The sequence below is a fragment of the Populus alba genome, chromosome 13 (assembly GCF_005239225.2).
Source record: "Populus alba chromosome 13, ASM523922v2, whole genome shotgun sequence".
In the NCBI taxonomy this organism is placed as follows: Eukaryota; Viridiplantae; Streptophyta; class Magnoliopsida; order Malpighiales; family Salicaceae; genus Populus; species Populus alba.
In genome coordinates, this window is record NC_133296.1 from 7045041 (window position 1) to 7071371 (window position 26331).

Below are 26331 nucleotides of genomic sequence, written 5' to 3' on the forward strand. Positions count from 1 at the left end.
ATCAGTATATCAAAAACATTAAAACAAATCATTTTTAATAAAAAAAAAGTTGAATTTTAAAATAACCCAGTTTCAACCGCGTTTGCGTTCCCAAATACGTTCTAAGCATTGACAAACATATGTCAGGCTTGCAGAAACCATGGTTGCCATTAATTGGAAAAAGAAACTACTACAAAACAAGAGCTGTGGAAGAGCAATACCATACGAATGATTTGGCATGGCTGTAACCCACAACGCACAGTCCTTTCTTTAAAGCCCTAAAGATTATAAATTCTACAAGGATCAATTTTTGAGGTAAAAGATTAAGAGCCAGGGAGCAAGAGCAAATTTAATAATGAGAGACGTAGGATCACAGCTTACTGATTCCTTTTATGAAAGGCAACAACAAAACTGAACATGGGAAGTTTCGACTTTTATTGTCATTTTCATAAATGTTCCATCACTTCTGGGCAGCTGCTTCAGTTGGGGTTCGGGTAGTCATCTGATCAACAGCGTGTACTGTGCTCTGAAGCTCCTCCCAGATGGCTTTGTATACCATCCTCTGCCTATTCACAGCTGACTGTCCCTCGAAGGCTTCAGAGATAACATCTATGCTGCAAACACATGGCACACAAACTCAATTAACATAGCTAAGCGAAAAAATCATGGCTGGTTATGAGATGTACTGATTCGACTGAGCCCAGAATGATCTGAAGCGTGTCAGATACATATAAAAAGACATTAATTTAATGGCCAAGTGAAATGATTTGTTCTGAGAAGGTTCATTATTGTCATAAACAATGTTTCAAATTCATTAGAACGGGCTGTGCTCATGGGAGTCAATAAAAAATGAAGGCCATGGGGCCCTTTCAAAGATTACTAAAATCAAACAGTATCTCATCCATAAAGCCTAATTAACCTCCTTCCATATATTTATGCCCTGCATCTACCCACTGCTTGAAATAGCAGACTAGTAGAGCAAGGCTTTATCAGATAATATGTAGTATTGTTTAAGCAATACCAGCAACTTTCATTCATTAGATGAAATGGCAAGGGATTTATAACCCTAATCTATTAGACATGCAACTCTTGGTATCAGATATACTTGCTATCTCTTAATATATGATAAATGATCAAGTTGAGTTTCTTAGTCAAACAATTCTCTAAAGCTTTCACATGATGTTGTGAAGGACACACACAAACAGATATATGAGCAGGTAGATCTTTGGTGATAATGCCTATATCCACCAAGGATAAAGAGATCAAAACTCCATAATGAAAGTAAACTATGAAAACAATCTATTTTGTTTACTCATCCGAAATTTAAATACAACCAACAATATAAAATACCAAAATATTTACATACAGTAAAAACACCTATTATTATGGCCTGAAATCAGGGCCCATGGTAGTACTAATCAACCACAATAGCACAAACTACTAACAACATAAGGTCAGTTCCATTTTGGCATGTGTTTTCATGAGGAATGACTAGCTAAATAACATGTGTATAAACAGAAGGCCTCTTAAGGTACAAGGGCAATGGTTAGATGAATATTGCTCTAAAAAATTATTTAAAATAAAAAAATCAATATTGATTAAAGAAGCCAGGGGGGTTTCATTAATTTGTTAGGAAAAAAAAAGTTTCACCATACTCCAAACAGCTTAAAAATTACATAATCAACTGAACCGGAAATTCCAATTGACAGAAGATTCCTCAGTATGCCAATAATATAAGGACAACATCCTAGAAACCTTCAAAAAGGTGAGAGAGGAAGGATTATTGTTCTTTAAACACTCTTGTTTCGTCCCTCCACAAGATCCAGGAGAATTCCTTAGTCATGGATCAACAGTGTCTTCTCTGCTTGAACATAAGCTACACTCTCAAGTTCACCTCTACCTTTACAAAATGTGCCATTTCTCGAGAAAAGCCCATGGTGTCAAATACAACTCATGTAAACATCTAGCCCACTCTCAAAGTAATAGTCAAAAGCTGAAAGATTCATCCAATTTGAAAACTATCAATTGTTGGAATCATGTTCTAAAATACATCTAATGGAAGAAAAAAAAAGGAAATGTACTCATTCATATTGCAACCCAAGGAAAAATCTTCATTCCTTCTTTGTATCATTACTTTGACATGTTTCAATAATTAGATTTAACAATGAATTTTTTCATTTTTAATGAGTTATTCATCGAGGCTTATCATCACCCCCTGCACTCTGATTTTGAGGTCTGTAAGCATATCAATCTTTTTACCAGAACTTGGGCTTTTGGGATATATCTCTTGATATCTTTCTTCCTGTTCTCTCCAACCAGATTTCCTAATTTCCGGACACGTAAAATATTGTTTTCTCTCTGCATAATTTTATATGCATTTTCCCATTTCTCACTTATCTCTGCTTACACAAGTTGCAAAGAGCCATTTCAAAACCATCACTCTCTCCTATACTAACCACTGATGATATTCATAAACTCAATGAAGTCAACTTTTATTTATTTATTTTCATTTTGAAGATCTCTTGGCAAATTCTGATGTTCTTTGAACGGTAACAAAGGGGATTGACAAGGGAGAAAACTAAATATCATTTAATTGCTCACAATAATCTTTGATGGGAAAAAAAAAATTCCAACGCGGGACACATAGATAACAGTATCTTGATCTCAACTGAGTAGTGTTCCAATGATTTCATAAAAAGGGAGCAAACATAAAGAATAATTTTTGTAACAAGGCTTGGCATTCTCTAAATGCAATGCACGCAACTTCAACATTCTAATGCTACTCTAAAAGATCAAATCGAAAGTAGCCAGAAGCTCCATTAACTGATTCATCAAACAATGACATATCGACCATAGAATTTAAAACATCATAGAATTCATTTAAAGCAGTGAGAAATAGATAACGCATACCAGACATGTCGACCATCACCGTAAGCATCTTTTACAGAGACTGATTCCGCAGTTAGTTCTTCCTTAATCTGTTTCACAAACAAATAATTTTCGTTAATGTCAATTTGATAATTCATCCATAAAATGCATGAATTTACCTTGTTCTCCATGGACTGCATAAGAGGAGAGTCAATGGAGCCAGCATCATTAACATCACGGGTAGCTTCAGTACTGAATCTGCGATTACCGACAGAACCAAACCCTAATTTAACGAAGCCATGGGTTTCAAAGTGGAGTTTGGTTCTGTTAGCGCAAGAGAAGAGCAAGTTTGGTCGAGTCTTGTTTAACATAACCGAGTGTGGTTTGGGGAGGTGGAGAAGAGATGAAGGGAGAGCTTGGCGAAGGAGAGAGTAGGGGCGCCACGACATGAAGATGGTGTGGCTCTTTGCCATTTTCAGGGAAAATTTTATGCAGTTTATCTCTTTAACCCATTTTGAAGAGATACATCAGGAAGGTTTTCACCCGTAAAGGGGCGAAGGGCCTTTTTTCTTTGCAAGCCCGATCCGCTCATTCACAAGTGGTAGACGTTCCATCTGCCGGGAGCTGCCTGTTATAATATTGAGTCTCTACTGGAAAGGTTTTTTTTTTTTTTTTTTTTTAAGAATGTGAATATTAAAAAATATTTTTTTTTTATATTTGGTAATATAATAGAAAATGATTTTGAAAAAATTTCTTAGTGTTTAATTATATCATAAAAAATAATTTATTAAAGGATCAAATCTTATAAATAAAAAATTAAAAGGTGAAATTTGAAAAAAAATTTAATTTAATAAATTATTTTAAATAAAATAAATAACAATTAAAACAATGAAATATAAACATGAAATAAAACAACATGAATATAAATTATTTATATTAGTAATAAATTTAATTTTAAGAAAATAATATCATTATTAATGAAAATAGTAATAATCATTTTCAATATTATTATTAATATGATAATATTGATATTTTATCTTTGTTGAATCTTCAAATTATAACAAACAAATACAATATCACTTAGTCTCTTGTGTGTGAGTTATTTGGCCTTTTAGAATGGATATATTCAAATATATTTTAATTTGTTTCACACCCAATTGCACGATAACATTGACTAAGAACTCGAATTGTAAACATTTAAAGTTCTGAAGTATTATTTTTAAATTGCTCACATCATGCAACTAATTAAGATAAAAGTTCAATAAATTAGATATTATAGATACAAAACCATATTATATTTTAAAAATACAAAGTTATTACCCAGATTTAACTTTTTTCTTTGACGAATAGCTAATGGCATGCAAAAATTACCAATTTCTTTTTTATACTTCTTAAGTTAGCTACTAATTACATTTTGAGTGTCACAATTAGGAGCTAATCTAGTAATTATACTAAGCGAACCTTGAATAACCTTTTTTTAAAAAAAGAACGCCTAAAATAGATTACAAAATTAAGAAAATAACTTGCTATATGTAATCAACTATGAAATTGTTTATCCCAACTAGCATAAATGACCAGGATATATGGTCCATATTGAGATATTTTATTTTTCAACTTTGTATTGATGATTAATTTTGTTTTATCCATCGGTTTATACAAATAATTTATTGCTAGTTTTTCTTCATTATTTTCTAACCGAAGAACTCGCACCAAAGGTTCACTATGTGAACATTTGCTTCTTATAGGATTTGAGTTTTTATTTTATTTTTTTCTTTTTGATATCATGGACACATTTTTGAATGTGATCCATAGGTGAGTGGCTGCTTTCAAGAGATAAATCATAAGAAAAAGCTTGTCAATTCTAGGATTTGAATTAATTTATTAGGTAAAATTACAAAGATATTGTTTTTTAAAGTTAATTTATTGAGGAAAATGACAAAGATTGTGAATAAAGATGAAAGAGAACTGGATTTTTTGTTATTATAACCATTTTCCAATTATCTCAGAAGCATTCTCAACATTTCAAAATTTCTCCAATTTTAAAGCAAACATGGTAGCATTTAATAATGTGGTATAGTTATAGTTGCATACTTTTGATTTGACAAACTAGCATGCAATTGATCATCAATTGGCTAATCAACTAACCAATCATCAATTTTTTGATTAATTATGCTACCTATTATCAATTTCTTCTTTGCCATAAGGAGAAACTACAACTACGAATCATGAGTGACATATAGCAATATTATAAAATTAAATAAAATATGGATGTTCCAAGATTTTAAAACATAAGAAAGGTAAATCTATCCTAAACAGCACAAAGCGAGAAGAAAAATATGTAAAGAGGAAAAGGAATTGTAAGCGAGAAAGATAAATAAAGTTGTAAATAAAATTATAAATAAAAATAATTATCGGAAAAACATAAGTTCAAAAAATTAAAGAAATAAAGTATATATATATATATATATATATATATATATATATATGAGGCTAACTGTATTTCTTAGTAGTTATATGACCTTATGTGTATCAATAGTGTTTGAATTTTTATCTAAACATGTAATTATAATACCATATAGGTAACCTATATAAGAGAAGGAGCTCTAATGAATCCTAATATAAACTAAATTTTTTATTTACTGATAATCATGTGGATTTTTAACTAAATTAAATAATTTGATCAGATTTATTTATCAAGAACTTCTATTTTAAATAGGTTTGAATCTCTTAGTTATTGGTGTGAAATTAAAATTTTATATTCTATTACTTTCTTTGGTTGATTATGACTTCTATCCATTTGATCAATTACTTTCTAGTTTCTTGCTTGATTAAGATTTTCCATGTTTGGTTGATCTTATTATTCATAATGATTTTAGCCTTTGTTTTTTTATTTAAATATATTCTTACTTAGTTGACATGTAAATATTTATTTTTGATGTAAAGTTTACATATTAACTATAACTAAAAGGAATCGGTGTTTTACTGTAGACTGAATTACTATAGACTGTGGGTGCTTTTTATTATGGATTGCATTGTTCGGTATTGTAAAGTGAATTATTGTAGACTGTGAGTGATTTCACCGTGGATTGTATTATTTGGTGGGGGTATGGTGAAGTTGCAAACCCCGAGCGTCTGATTGTAGACCCGCTCCTCTATGTCTCCAGACCTTGCAGCGAAAAATAACAAATTTGTTTGGTGGGGCATGGTAAGGCTATAGACCCTAGGCACCTGACTATAGACCCACTCCTCTGGGTCTCCAGACCCCGCAGCGAAAAATAACAAATTTGTTTGGTGGGGGCATGGTAAGGCTATAAACCCTAGGCACCTGACTATAGACCTGCTCCTCTGGGTCTCCAGACCCCGCAGCGAAAAATAACAAATTTGTTTGGTGGGGCATAGTAAGGCTATAGACCCCAGGCACTGGTTGCAGACCAAGGCGAGCAGGTTTGCAAACCTGCGCGCTTGGTGCAAACCGGCCTGCCGAGGTGTCTTCTAACCTGCACCAAGATTTTACAGCCACCTAAGGGTTAGAGGTCCGTGTGATATAAATATTATGATTTTTAATATTAAAAATATTGTTATTTTTATTATAAATATTACAATTTTGCTTATAATTAATATTATTCATATAATAATTAATAAATTTGTAGAAATTATTATAAATATTGAAAAGCAAAAATAGATTTGATTTGTATGGTAAAATTAAGAATTAATATTACTACTATTATTGTTATCATCATTAGTAAATTTTAATTATTGTAAACTGTGAGTGCTTTCATTATAGATTACTCTGTTTGGAAGTACTATAAACCGAGAGCGATTTCACTATGGATTGCACTGTTTAGGTTTACTCTTTGCTAAAAACATTGTGGATTGAAGCGATATAATATCAGAGCTGCTCATGCCACAGAGAGTTGAGGAGACTGCAAGTGGGGTGGGGTTCTCTTTTTGATTGGGAAGAAAATGGTCAGTTCGGGTTTGGGTGGGGTTGCCACGCCCTGGGCGCTAGGGCAAGCCCCCTCGCCCGGGCGTAACCCCAGACTGCAGACACTTGACGCTGGGGCTACCATACCCTGGGTGCTAGGACAAGACCCACGTGCCTGGTTGCAAACCCAGGCAAACGGGTCTGCAAACCCGCTGCTTGGAGTGTGCAAACCCGAGCATCTAAGGTCTACAGGACCACACGTTGGGTCCCACGTCAGGACCCAAGAACCTTGGGTCCACCCAATTTTCTTTGGTCTGGTGTCAAGACCCAAGGTTCTTGGATCTTAGGTTTCTAAATATAATTATTTGTATTATAAATATAATTATTTTTATTATAATTAAAAGTATTGGTATAAAAAATATTATTATTTGTCTTATAAATATTATTATTTTTGTTATAATTAATATTATTAATATTAAAAATACTATTATTTGTATTATAAATATTATTATTTTTATTATATTTAAAATCATTAATATAATACTTATTAAATTTGAAAAAAAAATATTATTAATATTGAAAAACAAAATTAGATTTCATTTGAAGGGTAAAATTATTATTATTATTATTATTATTAAATTTGAAAAAATATTATTGCTATTGAAGAAAAACCATAAATTTGATTTGAATGAATAAAAAACTATAAGAACTTGGGTCATGTGAGTTTAATATTATTATTAGTATTATAATTAATATTATAAATATTATTATATTCATTAATATTATTAAATTTAAAATAAATATTTTTACTATAAAAAATTGATTTAAAGGGCAACATCAATTATTATTATTATTATTATTAACTTGGGGCTGGAAAGAGGCGCCTTACCCAAGTTGCTTGGGTGTGGCATGAAGGCAGACCCAAATCCCTTAGGTCTTGCAATCCCATTTGACCCAAGACTATGTATCTTATGTCAGGATCCAAGGCTAATGGGTCCTGACACCATGACCTAACGCTAATGGATCTAATTTGCTTGGGTGTGATGTTCGGACCCAATTTTTTTGGGTTCTATGTCAGGATCCAATTCACTTGGGTGCGATGTCCAGACCCAATTTATTTGGGTGCTTTTTATAGAGTTATTTCAATCATGTGCCCATAGTCATGAGGTTAGCTGGTTAACCCGAGTTGACAAAAATCTTTTTTTTTTCACTGCTTTTCTTAATTATTTTTTTTTCTAGTTTTATTCTTGAACATTAAATAATTTTATAATTGAGTTTCTTATTTAGTTTAGTTATGATGGGTTACCTCGTATTACAATCAAATCATAGATTTGACATTCTAACTCCAGTGAGATTTGAAAAGACTAGCAAAATAGTTAATGACATTCTTTCATTTAGAATTCAAAACTGGATAAGAGGACCTTGCCATGCTGTTAATATTTCGAAAGTGGAACAATGGCCGAGGTGAGGTGGGACCAATTTTCGAAGAGCAGTTAATTCTGAAGGGCTAAAGAAAAATGAACGATGAACCAGATGATCATGTGTAATATTTGAGCTCTTGGAGCCAGCTACCTCCTCGTACTCTCGGTGTCTGCATGTTACTCGAGGTGGATCAGTTGCATTAAGGACATGTCTTTCCCACACAGGAGGGACAGAGAGGGCGTTGGCTCCGCAGGCCATCTCAGCCACCGCTGCCATAAATTGCACTAATCCTGGGCCATCACTCATGGTATGGTTGAGGCGGAGGGCAAAGAGAAAACCACCACACTTGAGCCGGGACACCTGCAAATTTGTATAATAAAGTACATAGCATATACCTAGATGGTTGTTAGATGATTTGATGAGAGGATGTATTAGCGAATGCCTATTTGACTAGTGGATTAGAATTTTTAGATCATCAACTCAAAGCAGGAACACAATTTTAAAACAAATATATATATATAACATATATGACGTGACTTTTTCCTCCTCAACTTGCACTAATAACAAGAAAATTACGATTTGAAATTAAAATTTTTGATTTCTGCAAAAATTACCTGAATAAATAACAGAGGACAGTTTAGCACCCCGCTAGAGCCAGGGACATCAAAGAGGAGCTCCTCCAAGCAAGGAAATGGAGGTTGAAGTGGATCACCAAACTGCTCAAGTGTAACATCAGCGTCAGCCTCTATAAATAAGATACCCTCGCTAGTGCATTCCACCATGAGCTTGCGGTTGTGCCCTTCCCTCAGCCTACCGGCAAATGGATAGTAAAACACTAATGTCTTAGCAATTGCCTCTCTGATGACCTTGACGGGGTCTTTCCCGTGCATTGAGGGATTGTGGCGATAAAATTGTATGAATGAAATGTGGAATCGAAGTCCTTCTGGGTCATCAATGTCAGATAACAGTTTGAACTCACGTGGGGTGGGCTTTGCTGGTTTGATAAGCTCGGGTTCACGTCTGTGAACTTTGAAAGCTAGAGAAGTGGGTGATGAAGCCATTGTGAAATAGAATGATTTTTGTGAAAAATGATGCCAACTAGCAAGTTATATATAGAAAAGGCTAAGAGTATATCACACAAATAAAGATTGGACTTTGAAGTGGCATGTAGAAGAAAAAAGATATTTGACCTATTTTATTATGCTTAGCAGAATTATGTGGCATGTTTTGACTTATCATGTGCATGACGTCAGTATGGATGTTGATAAATATATTATTTGGCAGAATATGTTGAGATTTTTATTAGCAATTTCAAAGAACAATGTAAGTACCTTGAAAGCAAAAGAATTAAAGCTTACAATCAAGGCTATTATTTTCAGGTTAGGTTTTTTTTTTTTTTTTTTTTTTTGTAATTAATAGGTTTCTCTAGATAGATTTGATCTTTTAATATTTTTTTTAAAAAATAATGTAAACACATTCATACCCTTAAAAGTAAAATAATTAAACCTTAACTAGCAGTATTTACATATTTTAAGACCATGTTTTTATATATAATTAACCTATTGGATCATGGGTGATTCGGTAAAAAAGTTGTTTGCATGTGCAACATCGTCTCTATCCAAACACTGTCTTACAAGATGACGTTTGAAATGGCCTGCCTTGTTCTTTCCTACGATACCGCATGTGTGGTCATTGGATATGTAATTGGGCTTAAGTGATTTTTTTCTTCTTCTCCCTCTTTTCTCACCCTTTTTTTTACCAAAAAATAAATGTATTTTTTTATTTGGGTTTTGTATCCAATGTGGTCATTTCTATATATTTTGTTTTTAATCTTATTTTGATGGATTTTTTTTCTTTTTCATTCTGTGTCCCTCATCATTTGGTACTTTTATTTGATTTTTATATTAAATTTGATTCTCATTCTTTTAATTATTGTTTATTTTTTTATACATTTGCTAATTGAATTTTGTTTTCAATTTCACCCCTTTACATTTGATTTCAAATTATTTTTGTATCAAATTCAATTCCCTTTCTTTTAATTATTATTTATTTTGTTTTGAAGGATTTTTTATTTTTTATTTTTCTAATTTCATCCCTTATAATTTTATTGATTTATAATCTTAATTCATTGTTTTTTAGGGTTTGCCCTTTATAGGGGTTGGTCTCGGGTTAATGATTAGAGTCGTGGATTTTGAATATTAATACATGTTGACTTTTGTATTTTTTAAAGTCATTTTCTAAAATTAATTTTTTTTTCAATTTTATCATTCAACATTTGATTTATTAGGAATTGGTCTTCATATCTTTTTCTTTTCTTTTCTATAGAGGTATCCCAATCATGTGCCTATGGTCACGGGGTTAGCGGGTTAATCTGAGTTGACATAAATATTTTTTTTTCATTGCTTTTCTTAATTATTATTTTTCTAGTTTCATCCTTGAATATTAAATTGTTTTATATTTGAGCTTTATGTTTAGTTTGGTTATGATGTGGTTACCTCATATCACAAGCATGTTGTAGATTTGACATGTTAACTCGGATATGATTGATTCATTTTTTTTTGTTTTTCTTTTTCTAGGCTTTTAATTTTTTTATTAGTTTGTTTATTATCATTGTGTTTTTTTTTTCCATTCGTGTTATTTAAATTAAATGAGCTTATTAAACCTAATCGAGTCAATGAACCAAGTTTCTAATTCTTTTTACTTTTTTTTTTAATTCTTGCATTGTCTTAACTTTTTTTTTAATGTTGAAAAAAATATTAGGTTGGCTTGTAGCATAGTGTGGTCCTCCTATCCAGTTTTGAATTCTAAATGCAAGAATGCCATTAATTATTTTGCTAGTCTTTCCAGATCTCACAAGAATAGTTGCGCACGCTTTGCTATGAATATGAATTTGAATTGTTTAAAACATTATTGTAAGATTAATCTTTTTATAAGAAAAAATATGTAAATTATTAACATGACTGAATTGGCTCAAGTGAAACCGGCCAATTTGTCCAAACAAAAATTTTAAGGGTGCATTTTATTTTTTGTATTTATGAGGGGAAAATGTTGAATACCAATATACAACAATACTTCAAACCCATTAAATAGGCCACAATTTGGTTGGGTTAAATGTCATTTTTTGTACTCATACTATGATAAAAATTAATGTGAAGCGTGATTAATTTGAGTAGGTAGATAGTTAGTGTCATATAGTTGTTGGTTATAAATATGAAATGTGTTCTTTTCTTTAATCATAGACTTGTGAACCTTGTATTTTCAAGGGTGTTTATTTTTGTGGTAGAAAGTGTAGTCTAGTGTGTTCACAATTAATAATTGTTTGAAAACTATTAAAATGTTGGTTGAAGAATATGGGCCTATAAAATAATTGTGGTCCAACCATTAATTCATCGAAAGCATTCCATATTACTTATTAAACATTGAAGCTTGTTCATTAATTATCTTTTGACCAAAATATCCCTCCTTTCCTCTCTTTCTCCCTGTTTCTTATCATCTCCTTGTTTCCATCAATAGTTCATAGTTTCTTCCACTGACTTCTTTCTTTCTTGAAACCTTTATTACCGAAGTTGGTTTTTTTTTTTTTTTTGCTACAAATAATTGCAAAATTCATAAAATAACATTTCAACAACATTCCCGTCAAATAACATCAAGTTTGATGAGGGAATTATAGAAGTTTTTATATTACAAGTAGTTGATTTTATATATGGATTAAATGTTCAATGTCATGTATAAAAAACAATTAGTGTTTTCTTTGATGATTTCGTTTCCAACTACAATTTAAATTATTTTTTTTCAAGCTAAATGACAATAAGAAACATACTCATATATATATATATAGTTTTACTTAATCATAATCACGACAAATTATTAATAGTCATAGCACATGCTGAATGGACATAAAAGGTAAGTGTGATACTAATATTAAAAAATGAAATTCAAACCAAAACATACAAGGATACGTGGTACATATTATTCATCCTCTCATGCTTATGTTTGTTGTTTTTATCAGCACTCATCCTCACTTTCACACCCACCATTTACGAATAATTACATTTTAGCTATCTAAGCGTAGTAATTTAATGGACTTTTGGTATCATTTACGGCTTGCATTTTCCATTGTTGGTTTCAAATTTTTGAAAATAGAAAGAAATAAACTGATTGTCTTGAGATTTTATTTTAAAAAAAACTATTTTCTGATAAACAAACAAGAAGATACGATTAACTTGGAATTTGCTCCTCCACTAACTAACTAGCTGTCCCTTTAGCATGCCTTCAAGCTCCTTGTAAAATCTTTCCACAGCAGGAGATGGCAAGCAAAATGGTACAACGATCCCATCTTCTCCTTTCTTATTTGTAAACGGAATATAAAAGCTTGCAAGTTCAGGGATGGCTTTTGCAGTCCCACCATAGATAGCATTTCCCCATCCGAAATCTACCTTTTCAAGTCCGGCACGTCTCAAGTCCGACACTATGTAGGTCCCTGGCACAGTAAAAAGAGGCCTTCCCTTGCTCACCATCAACGATGCTGTGGATCGCAAGTATTCCTCAATCATGTCCGCCTTAGCCTTCCTCACCAGCTCCAAAGCATATCCAATTGGCTTTCTCGAAAGTTCCCCCGCAGTGGCTACTGCTGCTAGAAGACCAAAACCATTACCATAGTAACCTCTTGGTAATAATGGAGGGTTGAATTTTTCACGTGCGTTGACGAGGCAAATTATGCGCATTTCTTCATTAGGATCTGGTTGGAGGGCAATGGTCCGACAAATCCAAAGACATGCCGTTAATATTTCGAAACTAGAACAATGGCTGAGGAGAGGTGGGACCAATCTTCGAAGAGCAGTTATATCTGAAGGGCTAAAGAAAAATGAACGATGAACCAGATGATCTTGTGTAAGAATTGAGCTCGTGGAGCCAGCTACCTCCTCATACGCTCGGTGTCTGCATGTAACTCGAGGTGGGTCAGTTGCACTAAGGACATGTCTTTCCCACACAGGAGGAACAGATGGGGCGTTGGCTCCGCGGGCTATCTCAGCCACCGCTGCCATGAATTGCACTAATCCTTGGCCATCACTCATGGTATGGTTGAGGCGGAGGGCAAAGAGAAAACCACCACACTTGAGCCGCGACACCTGCCAATTTGCATAATAAATTAGACAGCAAATACCTAGATGATTGTTAGATGATTTCATGAGTGGATGTATTAGCGAATTATGCCTATTTGACTAGTGGATTGGAATTTTTATATCATCAACACAACAAAGAAGGAACATAATTTTAAACCTAATATATATAACATATATGATGTGACTTTTTCCTCCTCAACTTGCACTAACAAGAAAGATTACGATTTGAAACTAAATTTATGAGATCATTGTTTTAATAAAATTTTGAATGTAATTTTATAGTTACTATAACAACTGCGCGAAAAAAAATATCGGAACATCCAATTAATCATGGTAGGTTTCACCGATATAATATATAGCTTATAATTTTGCTATCCGTCTACTCTTATGATGGCTTGATAGACTTCGTAGTGTTTGATACGTAGAAGGATTTCTTGCTCCCTTAATAATTTTTGCTACCTAATAGGTGAGACAGAAAAAGTCTTGGACCAGCGTAGTGGACAAAAATACAGAAAAATTACCTGAATAAGTAACAGAGGGCAGTTTAGCACCCCGCTAGAGCCAGGCACATCGAAGAGGAGCTCCTCCAAGCAAGGAAATGGAGGTTGAAGTGGATCACCAAACTGCTCAAGTGTAACATCGGCGTCAGCCTCTATAAACAAGATACCCTCGCCAGTGCATTCCACCATGAGCTTGCGGTTATGCCCTTCCCTCAGCCTACCGGCAAATGGATAGTAAAACACTAATGTCTTAGCAATTGCCTCTCTGATGACCTTGACGGGGTCTTTCCCTTGCACTGAGGGATTGTGGCGATATAATTGTATGAGTGGAATGTGGAATCGAAGCCCTTCTTGGTCATCAATGTCAGATAGCAGTTTGAACTCATGTGGGGTGGGCTTCGCTGGTTTGATTAGCTCGGGTTCACGTCTATGAACTTTGAAAACTAGAGAAGAGGGTGATGAAGCCATTGTGGTATAGAATGATTTTTGTGAAAAATGAAGCCAACTAGCAAGTTATATATAGAAAAGGCTAAGAGTATATCGGACAAATAAAGATAAAAGATTGAAGTACAGTGATGCTTTAGCACAATTTAAGATTGTTGGATTTTGTGGTTTAAATTGAAATGACGTGGCATGTTTTTACGAGCCATGGTACATTGATAAATATATTATTTGATTGTCAAGTTAGCTCTTCAAGGATTAATGTCACAAATAATGTATTTTGATGAATGTTTTTATATAGATTCGTTGGTCTACTTATTATCTTCTATTTATGGTGCAAAATTCTTCATACAAAGAAAGAGGAATAGTTGAGATTTTTCCATGAATCCAACTCTAATTCCTTAAAAAAAGATAATGATCAGTCCTTAATTGTTGACCTGGCAGAAGCATGTAACATGTTTTAATCATTTTTTTTTTTTAGATTAACGTGGGTGTTCGGGCCAGTTTGTGCGCACCTCGACTAATCTCACGGGCCCTGAAGTTAACGACCATGTAAACCTCCAGTGATCATCATATGATCAACCTAGGGTTTGAACCTGAGACCACAGAGGAAGCAAATTTCTTGATCCCAAGCTTTTACCACTGGGCCACCACCTAGATGGTTATGTTTTAATCATTTTTTGTTTCACGAGAGATGGTGATGCTTTCCTATATATTCTGTGGTCTTTTTATCACCTCATTTTCGGTGGTTACTATTGCTTCAAGAAGATAAGGTGGAACACACTGTATTTATTGCTGAGAACTACAAATATAAGCATTCAAAATACGTACTCTTATTCAAATATAAAGCGTAAAATTAAATAATATTCTTTAAAATAATATCGAAATCCTTCTTGGTCATCAATGTCAGATAACAGTTTGAACTTAAGTGAGGTGGGCTTCGCTGGTTTGATCAGTTCAAGTTCACATCTGTGAGCTTTGAAAACTAGAGAAGTGAGAAGAGGGTGATGAAGTCATTGTGATGTAGAATGATTTTTGTGAAAAATGATGCCAGCTAACAAGTTATACATAGAAAAGGCTAAGAGTATATCAGACAAATAAAGATGGGGTTTTGAGGTAGCATGGAGAAGACAAAAGATTATCCAATTGTGTGATGCTCAGTACAATTTAAAATTAATGTTATTATCGTTAGATTTTGTGGTTTAAATTGAAATTATGTGGCATGTTTTAACTTGCCATGTGCATGAAGATAGTATGAACGTTGTTACATTGATAAATATATTATTTGGTAGAATATGTTGAGATTTTTATTTAGCAATTTCAAGTTAGCTCTTCAAATATGATATATTAGGAAAAAGTCCATCGGTTATAAATATGAAATGGAGTCGTTTTCTTCAAGCATAAATTTGTCAACCTTGTGTTTATGAATGTGTTTATTTTTGTAGTAGAAAATATGGTGTGGTGTATCCACAATTAATGATTATCTGGAAAATATTTAAAATGTTGGTTGAAGAATGTGAGACCCATATAATAATTATGGTCCCACAATATAGGTTCATACTTAAAATTTAAATTATTTTTTTAAAATAACAGCCATAAAAAGAATTACAAAAACAAACACTCATATTATTAATAATCATATATAACACATGCTGAATGGACATAAAAGGTAAATATCGTACTAATATTAAAAAATGAAATTCAAACGAAGCATGCATAAATAATAACTAGCTGTCCCTTTAGCATGCCTTCAAGCTCCTTGTAAATCTTTCCACTGCAGGAGATGGCAAGCAAAATGGTACAACGATCCCATCTTCTCCTTTCTTATTTGTAAACGGAATATAAAAGCTTGCAAGTTCAGGGATGGCTTTTGCAGTCCCACCATAGATAGCATTTCCCCATCCGAAAACTACCTTTTCAAGTCCGGCACGTCTCAAGTCCGACACTATGTAGGACATGTCTTTCCCACACTGGAGGGACAGATGGGGCGTTGGCTCCGCGGGCTATCTCAGCCACCGCTGCCATGAATTGCACTAATCCTTGGCCATCACTCATGGTATGGTTGAGGCGGAGGGCAAAGAGAAAACCACCACACTTGAGCCGCGACACCTGCCAATTTGCATAATAAATTAGACAGCAAATACCTAGATGATTGTTAGATGATTTCATGAGTGGATGTATTAGCGAATTATGCCTATTTGACTAGTGGATTGGAATTTTTATATCATCAACACAACAAAGAAGGAACATAATTTTAAACCTAATATATATAACATATATGATGTGACTTTTTCCTCCTCAACTTGCACTAATAACAAGAAAATTACGATATAAAATTAAAATTTTTTATTTCAAATACAGAAAAATTACCTAAATAAGTAATAGAGGGCAGTTTAGCACCCCACTAGTGATAAGCCATCTATAACAGGCATCACGTAACAACCTGCAATCTGTTATAACTGAATAAACAGTTATAACAGACATTCAGTTACACCAGCTGTCAATAGTAACTGCTATTCAGTTACATCAGCTGTCAACACCATCACGTAATATATGTGTATATATATAGGATCATTTGTGTAACTAAGTCAACAAGAAAGAGAGAGAAGCTGCACTTTTGCATTTGCTATCTTAGTTTATCTTGGTATCAGAGCAATCCAAAGATCCAATAGATGGCTTCTGCTTCCACCTAGTCTTCTTCAGCTGCTGGTTCTCTTGGCTCTACATAAACCACAACAATGGCTCCCTTACCTTCTTATCAAATGCTAAATCACACGTTGCCTGTAAAACTTGATCGCACCAATTACATCCTCTGGAGGTCTCAAGTTGACAATGTGATTTTTGCCAATGGATTTGAAGATTTTATAGATGGATCGACTATCTGTCCAGAGAAGGAACTAAGTCCAGGAGTGCTCAATCCAGCTTTTATTGCATGGAGACGATAGGATCACACAATTCTGAGCTGGATATACTCCTCCCTCACCCCACCGATCATGGCACAGATCATAGGTCACCATTCTTCTCACTGTGCATGGAAAGCATTAGAGAAAACCTTCTCATCATCTTCAAGAGCCAGGATAATGCAATTAAGACTGGAACTACAGTCCACAAAGAAAGGATCTATGACCATGATAGATTACATCATGAAAGTTAAAGCAGCTGCAGATAGTTTAGCTGCTATTGGAGAGCCTGTTTCTGAGCAAGATCAAGTTATGAATCTCCTTGGAGGCCTTGGAGCAGACTACAATGCAGTTGTTACTGCAATTAACATCAGAGATGACAAAATCTCTATTGAAGCTGTTCATAACATGCTTCTAACCTTTGAACATCGCCTTGAGCAACAAAGCTCAATTGAACAAATTTCAGCCATGACTGCCAATTATGCATCCTCCTCTAGTAACAGAGGAGGTGGAAGAACATACACTGGCAGTAGAGGTCAATATTACAATCCTAATCTCAGTAACTACAGAGACCGTAGCAGAGGAGGAAGATATAGACAAACTGGAAGATATAATTTGAACAATTCTGAGAAATCACAATGTCAGTTATGTGGAAAATTTGGTCATATGGCTCAAACGTGCTATCACAGGTTTGATATCTCCTATCAGAGTCCTCAGAGCAGTGGCACCTCTTCTCTGATAACTGGTAATCAAACTTCTATTCCTGCTATGGTAGCCTCTTCTAACACTATTGCAGATGAATCTTGGTACCTTGACTCTGGCGCAAGTCATCATCTCACTCAGAATGGAGACAATCTCACTGATTCCTCACCTTACAATGGAAAAGATAAAATCACAATTGGGAATGGTAAGCATCTATCCATTTCCAACATTGGTTCTACAAGTTTGCCTTCTAATTCTCATGTCTTTCAACTCAAGAAGGTGTTCCATGTTCCTTTTATCCAACTCAATTTAATCAGTGTTGCTAAATTCTACTTAGACAACAATGCTTTAATTGAGTTTCGGTCTAATAGCTTCCTTGTAAAGGATCTACATACGATGAAGGTGTTTGCTCGAGGCAGACTTGAAGATGGTCTTTACAGATTTCCAGTATTGAAGAACAAGAAATTAGCTTATGTTGGTGCTCATAAGCTTTCAGCTTTTCAGTCTTATAAATTTCGTCCTATTGATAGTAAATTGGTGCTGTGGCATCACAAACTAGGCCACGTTACTACTGAGATTGTAACCAAAGTCCTCCAAAGGTGTAACATTTCTTGTGAAAAGAATAAAGCTACTGTTTGTTCTTCTTGTCAGCCTGCTAAAAGTCATAGGTTACCCACTCATCTCTCAAGCTCTCGTGCATCCAAACCACTGGAACTTATTCACACTGACATTTGGGGACCTGCTTCTGTCAAGGCCACTTCTGGTGCCAGATATTTCATCTTATTTTTAGATGATTACTCCCGCTACACTTGGTTCTATCCTTTACATACAAAGGACCAAGCCTTGCCTATCTTCAAGCAGTTCAAACTGCAAATTGAGAATCAATTTGAGACTAGGATCAAATGCATACAGTCTGATAATGGTGGAGAGTTCAGGTGTTTTATGACTTTTTTACACCAGTTTGGCATCCTCCATCGCTTTTCCTGTCCCTACAACTCAGCATAGAATGGAAGAGTTGAAAGAAAGCATCGGCATGTTGTTGAGACTGGGTTAGCACTGTTGGCTCATGCTTCATTACCAATGCCATTTTGGTAATATGCTTTCCAGACAGCTACGTTTCTTATCAACCGAATGCCTAGCCAGGTACTCAATCATGCCTCCCCATATTTCACTCTTTTTCACAAAGAACCTGACTATAGATTTCTTAAAGTATTTGGTTGTTTGTGTTATCCCTTCATTCGTCCTTACAATAGTCATAAGTTGCAGTATAGATCTGTCCAATGCACTTTTCTTGGCTACAGTTTCCATCATAAAGGTTACTTATGCCTTGATTCTGCCACTGGACGTGTCTACACTTCTTCTCATGTTGTGTTTGATGAACACAAATTCCCTCTTGCTACAAATTCCTCTTCCACAAATGTCATCTCAAATGAGGTTTTTCCTCCAGCAATCATCACTACTTCAACACCTTCTCCTACTTGTTCTTCTAACCACTCTGTAACCCCATCATCTCCTTTGCCAGACCATAGTACCAGCTCATATTCTCCAAGCAGTTCTGAGCTCACTCCTGATTCTAATATTCTCCCTGAGTTGTGTCCTCCCACTCCTCCTCCATCTTCTTCCCCAGTTCCACGCATGACAACCAGGTTAATGCATGGTATCACAAAGAAAAAGCCCATTTTTGATCTCTCTGCTGTAAAAATCTCAGAACCGTCCACTCTCAAACAAGCTCTCACTGATCCAAACTGGATTCAAGCTATGGATCAAGAGATAGCTGCCTTACATCTCAATCAAACTTGGGATCTTGTTCAACAACCTTCAGATGCTAATATCATAGGCTGTAAATGGGTATCAAACTCAAACACAAGTCTGATGGGAGCATAGAAAGGTATAAAGCCAGACTTGTGGCTAAAGGGTATAATCAAACTCATGGTCTTGATTATTTTGAAACCTTTAGCCCTGTTGTTAAAGCTGCCACTATTCGAACCATCCTAACTATTGCTCTCAGTTTTAAGTGGGAATTGTGTCAACTTGATATGCACAATGCATTCCTCAATGGTGATCTTCAAAAACAGGTCTATATGCTTTAACCTCCTGGCTATATGGACACTTCATTTCTTGACAAAGTATGTAGGTTGAACAAAGCTATATATGGTTTGAAACAAGCCCCACGGGCATGGTTTCAACGTCTGAGTTCTGCTCTTCTACAATGGGGCTTCAGCAGTTCCAAAACTAATAGTTCCATGTTTGTTCACTTTGGAAAATCCTCAACTCTCATTGTTCTTATCTACGTTGATGATATTATCCTCACTGGCAGTTCATCCACACAGATCTCGTCCCTCATTGATAAACTTAATTCAGTCTTTGCATTGAGAGATTTAGGCAAGCTATCCTACTTTCTTGGTATTGAGGTTACTTATCATGATGGCTCAATAACTCTCAGTCAGAGCAAATATGTTTCTGATCTACTCCATCGAACTTCCATGTTTGATACCAAACCAGCACACACGCCTGGTGCTGTTGGACAGAACCTATCCAAGTTTGATGGTGATCCTCTATCAGATGTTACTCAATATTGTAGTGTTGTAGGGGCTCTTCAGTATCTTACCATGACCAGACCTGACATTGCCTTTGCTGTCAACAAGGCATGTCAATTCATGCAGCAACCTACTTCTGCTCACTGGCTTTCTGCTAAATGAATTCTTCGTTATCTTAAAGGCACCTTGCATGATGGCTTAGTATCGAGTCCTTCCAGTCACCTGACATTGGAAGGTTTTAGCGATGCCGATTGGGGTGGACAACCTGATGATAGACGTAGTACCAGTGGCTATCTGGTTTATCTCGGAGGCAATCTTGTCTCGTGGTCCTCATCCAAACAAAAGGTGGTCTCACGTAGCAGTGCAGAGTCAGAATATCGTGGTCTTGCCTTTGTTACGACTGAAATGATTTGGTTGCAAGCTCTACTACAAGAACTCTGTGTATCTCTCCCTGCAATTCCTCTTCTTTGGCATGATAATATCAGTGCTTATCATATGGCCAAGAATATTGTGTTTCATGCCAGGACCAAACACATCGAAATCGATCTTCATTTCCTCCGTGATCAAGTCACCCGAGGAAAGCTTCAGCTGCAGTTCATTCCTACTGCAGAGCAACCGACTGATCTGCTAACAAAGAATCTCACAAGTTCAAAGTTCTTATCTCTTAAATCTCAGCTTTGTATAATTCCCAGACCTTTTCACTTGAGGGGGGATGATAAGCCAGCTATAACAGGCATCACGTAATAACCTGCAATCTGTTATAACTGAATAAATAGTTATAACAGACATTCAATTACACCAGCTGTCAATAGTAACTGCTATTCAGTTACACCAGCTGTCAACACCATCACGTAATATATGTGTATATATATAGGATCATTTGTGTAACTAAGTCAACAAGAAAGAGAGAGAAGCTGCACTTTTGCATTTGCTATCTCAGTTTATCTGCTAGAGCCAGGGACATCAAAGAGGAGCTCCTCCAAGCAAGGAAATGGAGGTTGAAGTGGATCACCAAACTTCTCAAGTGTAACATCAGCTTCAGCCTCTATGAACAAGATACCCCTCGCCAGTGCATTCCACCATGAGCTTGCGGTTATGCCCTTCCCTCAACCTGCCGGCAAATGGATAGTAAAACACTAATGTCTTAGCAATTGCCTCTCTGATGACCTTGACGGGGTCTTTCCCTTGCATTGAGGGATTGTGGCGATAAAATAGTATGAGTGGAATGTGGAATCGAAATCCTTCTTGGTCATCAATGTCAGATAACAGTTTGAACTCATGTGGGGTGGGCTTCGCTGGTTTGATGAGTTTTGGTTCACGTCTGTGAACTTTGAAAACTAGAGAAGAGGGTGATGAAGCCATTGTGGTATAGAATGATTTTTTTTTTTTTTGTGAAAAATGAAGCCAACTAGCAAGTTATATATAGAAAAGGCTAAGAGCATATCGGACAAATAAAGATAAAAGAGTGAACTATCATGCAGTGATGCTTTAGCACAATTTAAGATTGTTAGATTTTGTGGTTTAAATTGAAATGACGTGGCATGTTTTTGACGAGCCATGTTACATTGATAAATATATTATTTGGTTGTCATGTTACAAGGATTAATGTCCTCAATTAATGTATTTTGATGAATATTTTTATATAGATTCGTTGTTTTCTTTATTATCTTCTATTTATGGTGCAAATTTCTTCATACAAAAAAAAAGAAGAAAATATCATCATTTGACATGGCTGCTTTGCCTAATATCATTCGCCCAGCTTGTACACACTCTGCCATTACTATCCCCACAATTTGCAGGACTGCAACTTTCCTCGCCATCTTCACTCTCCTTGTTTCTTTTTTTTTTTTTTTTTTTTTTTTTTTTTTTTTCACTCTCCTTGTTTCTTAAATTACTTGCTGTGTTGCGAGATTCGAAGTTTAAAATTCAGACCCTGTTGCCTACTAGTTGTTGTCTAAAATCCGGTGGCCTAAAAATTTAAAGGAAAATTGGCTTAAAAATGTATTTTTTTTTTTTTTACCAAAAACTACAAATAGACCATAAAAACTTCCTTAAACAACCTAACCCAAACATCATGAAGTCAGTTACAAAAAAAATACAAATATCAATTAATTTATTTATTTTCCACACACACACACACACACACATATATATATATATATATATATATATATATATATATATATATTATTAAAGTACTACAATGCCATCTATTAAATATCTGCCTTAGATGTTTAGGAACGCCACCAACCTCTTTTCTCTTACAACCAAGAAAGTTTGCATCTTTTTTTTCTCCTTCAAAACCTTCGTAGTCATTTGCATGCAGAATTTTTTATGCATGCAAATGAAAAAATACCATTAATATAGGTCTGGCTGAACAACTTAAATAGCTAGGTTGGGTCTGATCCACTAACAAAAAAAGGAAAGGGTCTGTTGGGCCGCCAATTGACCTAACCTAACTAAGTTAGGATGGATCTATTTCAAGTCTAGCCCAACTTAAATTTAATAATAAAAAAAATCAAGGGTCATTTCAAAATATTTGTGATTTTCTCTCATGTTTTTCTAATAATTTTGTATATTATTAGGTTGTATAATAACATTGTAAAATATAAATTTGATATTAAAATATCTGGTTTCCTCCGCAATCTTTCTGATTTTTTTTTTGAAAATTTAAAAAATTCAACAAAAAAAGTTAAATTAATTTCCTCTTTAAAAAAAATAAAAAATATTTTATTTTCGTCCATATGACCAAATCTTCAAATTTTTCTATGCACACTTTTTATATAAAAAAAAAAAACAAAAATGTATCTTTCTCATGTTCTAAAATGCAAAATTGGATATTGTAACTAATTCATGATTATGCGTTAGGGTTTGACAAAAATACAAAAAACCCTTCACTAATCATTTTGTTCACTTTATATTTAAAGTGTTAAGGTTTAGCTGTAGATTTTAATATTTGGAGGTGTAGAACTATATAGTAGAGTTTCCCTTAAGTATTAAAGATACAAAGAAATAAATGTGATACTAAAATTTGGGTTTTAGAATAGTTAGGTTTTAACCCGATATGGAAGAGATTTCCTCACGTAGGTAGATCTACCTTGAACCATAGACAAGACCAATAGATAGAAAACGACCTAGAAAAATAATTAAATAACAATGTAACTTACCTTAGGTAGGACGTTCTGGGGGTGATGTACCTTTCTCTTGCACAACTAATCTTTTACTTAGATTCTCGCAGATCATAAGTTTTCTGGTAACTATAATACTAAGTGGTGACTCCTGAACTTCATAATAATAATTTTATGATTATATCCAAATCCCTTTCCAATACATACTTATAGGAGGAAGACCTGTCGTCAACCTAATGACCTGCGACAAAGATTTTACTAATAAATTAATATTTTATTACAAGAATTCTAATTACACTAGTAAAAAAGCTTGTTTTCACCACGCTCAATATCTAATATCTTAACAGTAGCATGTTTCCAGCATTTGCTGCATTTAATGCTCTTGGGCTTTAATCCATTTTGTCCATGTTAATTGTTATGACTTAAGGATGAAATTTTAAGATAGTTTGAAGCAGGTATTGTTTGTTATAGGATTTGAATTGATCATGTAGGTTGATTTTCAAAGTTAATTTATTGGGTAAAATGGTAGAGATGGAGGTTAAAAATGAAAAGGAAATGAATTTGCTATTGTTATTATGGCATTGTATTTTATAGCCATTTTTCAATGATCCTAAAATACTACTCAAAATTTTAAAAACTTCTCCAATTTTAAAGCAAACGTGGCAGCATTTAGTAATGTGGTGTATTTACAATTGCATATTATTAATCTATTAACAATTATGCTATTGATAGTTGATTAATCCTTTGGGCTCCTGAATATCATATATATAATTGAAATTGTGAAACAAAATTATTTTAGAGTCTCTAAGATTCTGTTAGATAGATCTAAAATTGCTTAGGGGTTTGTTACTTGAAAATCTTTTCTTCGACTTTGAATATTTCCTTAAAGGCCGGGTTATCACAAATCACACGCCGTTTTATTGTTCGACCTTCAATGGTAATCCACACGAACCATTTATGAGAAATCTTCTAAATTCTTATTTAGAAGAAAGGGATTACTATGCTTAGAGTGTTAACTCTATTATTATGTTTACATAGTTTTTCTATTTAACAAACAACTACCCTAAATAAGAGGCATAACTTACTATGTATAGAGAAATATGAAACAATCTATAAATTGATAAAATATAAATTTGCCTCATGAAAAATTTTCATATATTAATTTAGGATAATTTTAGAAATTAACTCAATTAAGTCTGTACTTTAATTTTTTTAAGTCTAGAAATATAATCTATGTATTAACTATATTTTAGTCCTTGATTTCTAAAATATATTTTAATCAAGTCATACTTAATTAAATCATTCGAGTTTAATTTCTGACTAATGGTTCTTAATGTGTGTCCTATCAGGTTCCTAATATGTTGGGCCAAATATAAATTATAATTATAATTAATTAAATTAAAAATTTTAATTTATTATGAATTCAATAATTGATTAATTTTTATTTGAAGATTATGTGTATCGTCTAGTAACGTGTCATGATCCTCCAAATATTAGAAAAGTCATTAGTGATTTGACTTAACCTTTCAATAACCGATTTCTTAGTGTAATTAATATCCTTTCATCAATAATATTTCAATTTAACATTAAAGCATAGAGTATATCTACCATGTTAAATAATGTTTGTTCTTTACATAATAGTCATTGATCATTTGAATAAGATTTGAAACTCTTTTCAAATTTCATTCCACCTTGGCCAAGGATTTCTCGGTCACTACTATTTGAGAATATATTGAACATTTTTCATAATTCACTAAAGGTGATGAATCCTCTCTTAATCACTAAAATACATTTATATAGTTCATGTTATACCCAATGTTTGCCCTTTATTATCTTAATTAAGATAATATGTAATAAGATGAAATCATAACATTCTATATATAAGATTGTTTAGTAATCTCAAGTATGAAGATCATTTACACAATCGTCAAGTGAGCTTTTCCATGGACATATATGTTCTCTCTATATGGAATTCTTAGCAGGTCAGCTTAGTGTACATGTCTTATGATAAACACCTGCATATTAGTTCTAGGTATCCCTTATACCTTAACTTATGAGAATAAGTATTTCCTTTCATAAAGAAAATAACATAATATGTATCAATCTTTATGGCTTTAATGAATGTCCAATATTTAAGAGAGTATCAACCATGAACATTTTAGGAATAATGTTTTGATGCAATAGAAATCCCATAATTATAACAACTTTATAATTTTCTTTGTAGAACATTTTTTTTTCTCATAGACTTTACTCTAGATTCATTAATCTTATATTATATGAATATTAAAGATACATTAAGTCTTTATTGATAATAAATATATATTTATATGAATATAATAATGTCATGTATAACCAACCAACTGGCTATATGGCATATGAAATAGCATAATCAACTAATTAACTAATTATTAATATTCTGATCAATTATGTAACCTATTATCAATTTCTTCTTTCTAATAAGAAGAAACTACAACTAGGAACATAAGCAAAGACAAGTAATAGTCTCATAAAATTAAATAAATTATGGGTATTTCAAGATTTTAAATCTTAAAAAATACATATCTATCCTAAGCAACATCACATGAGAAGAACAATAGGTAAACGAAGAAAATGATTTGAAAGAAACAAAAAAGTTGTAAATAAAAGCAATGACATTTATGGGGCTAGCTATTTTTTCTAGTAGTTGGATGACCCTATTTTAATGGATATAGTGTTAGAAGTTTAATCCAAGTATATAATTCTAATATTGTATTGGTAACATCTATAAGATAAGAAGGTATATTGAATTTTTAATACAAGCTAAACT

The 26331-nt window shown here is 33.6% G+C and overlaps 3 protein-coding genes and 1 pseudogene across 3 annotated transcripts; all 4 read right to left on the reverse strand.

Moving 5' to 3' along the window:
- Positions 1–302: 302 nt before the first annotated feature.
- Positions 303–3442, reverse strand: LOC118032165 (protein BOLA4, chloroplastic/mitochondrial). Its single transcript, XM_035036766.2, has 3 exons — positions 3027–3442; positions 2890–2957; positions 303–593 (listed from the first exon to the last, which is right to left on the reverse strand). Exons 1-3 carry the CDS (start codon positions 3318–3320, stop codon positions 440–442), a joined length of 516 nt encoding a protein of 171 aa, XP_034892657.1. The 5' UTR covers positions 3321–3442; the 3' UTR covers positions 303–439.
- Positions 3443–8173: 4731 nt separating this feature from the next.
- On the reverse strand, positions 8174–9255 carry LOC118032160 (benzyl alcohol O-benzoyltransferase). Its single transcript, XM_035036762.2, has 2 exons — positions 8809–9255; positions 8174–8554 (listed from the first exon to the last, which is right to left on the reverse strand). The coding sequence occupies exons 1-2, from the start codon at positions 9253–9255 to the stop codon at positions 8174–8176; spliced, it is 828 nt and encodes a 275-aa protein (XP_034892653.1).
- A 3079-nt stretch (positions 9256–12334) lies between these two features.
- Positions 12335–14347, reverse strand: LOC118032163 (benzyl alcohol O-benzoyltransferase). The gene is made up of 2 exons (XM_035036764.2): positions 13839–14347; positions 12335–13323 (listed from the first exon to the last, which is right to left on the reverse strand). Exons 1-2 carry the CDS (start codon positions 14283–14285, stop codon positions 12436–12438), a joined length of 1335 nt encoding a protein of 444 aa, XP_034892655.1. The 5' UTR covers positions 14286–14347; the 3' UTR covers positions 12335–12435.
- A 1680-nt stretch (positions 14348–16027) lies between these two features.
- LOC118032161 (benzyl alcohol O-benzoyltransferase-like) lies at positions 16028–21789 on the reverse strand (annotated as a pseudogene).
- Between the last annotated feature and the right edge of the window lie 4542 nt (positions 21790–26331).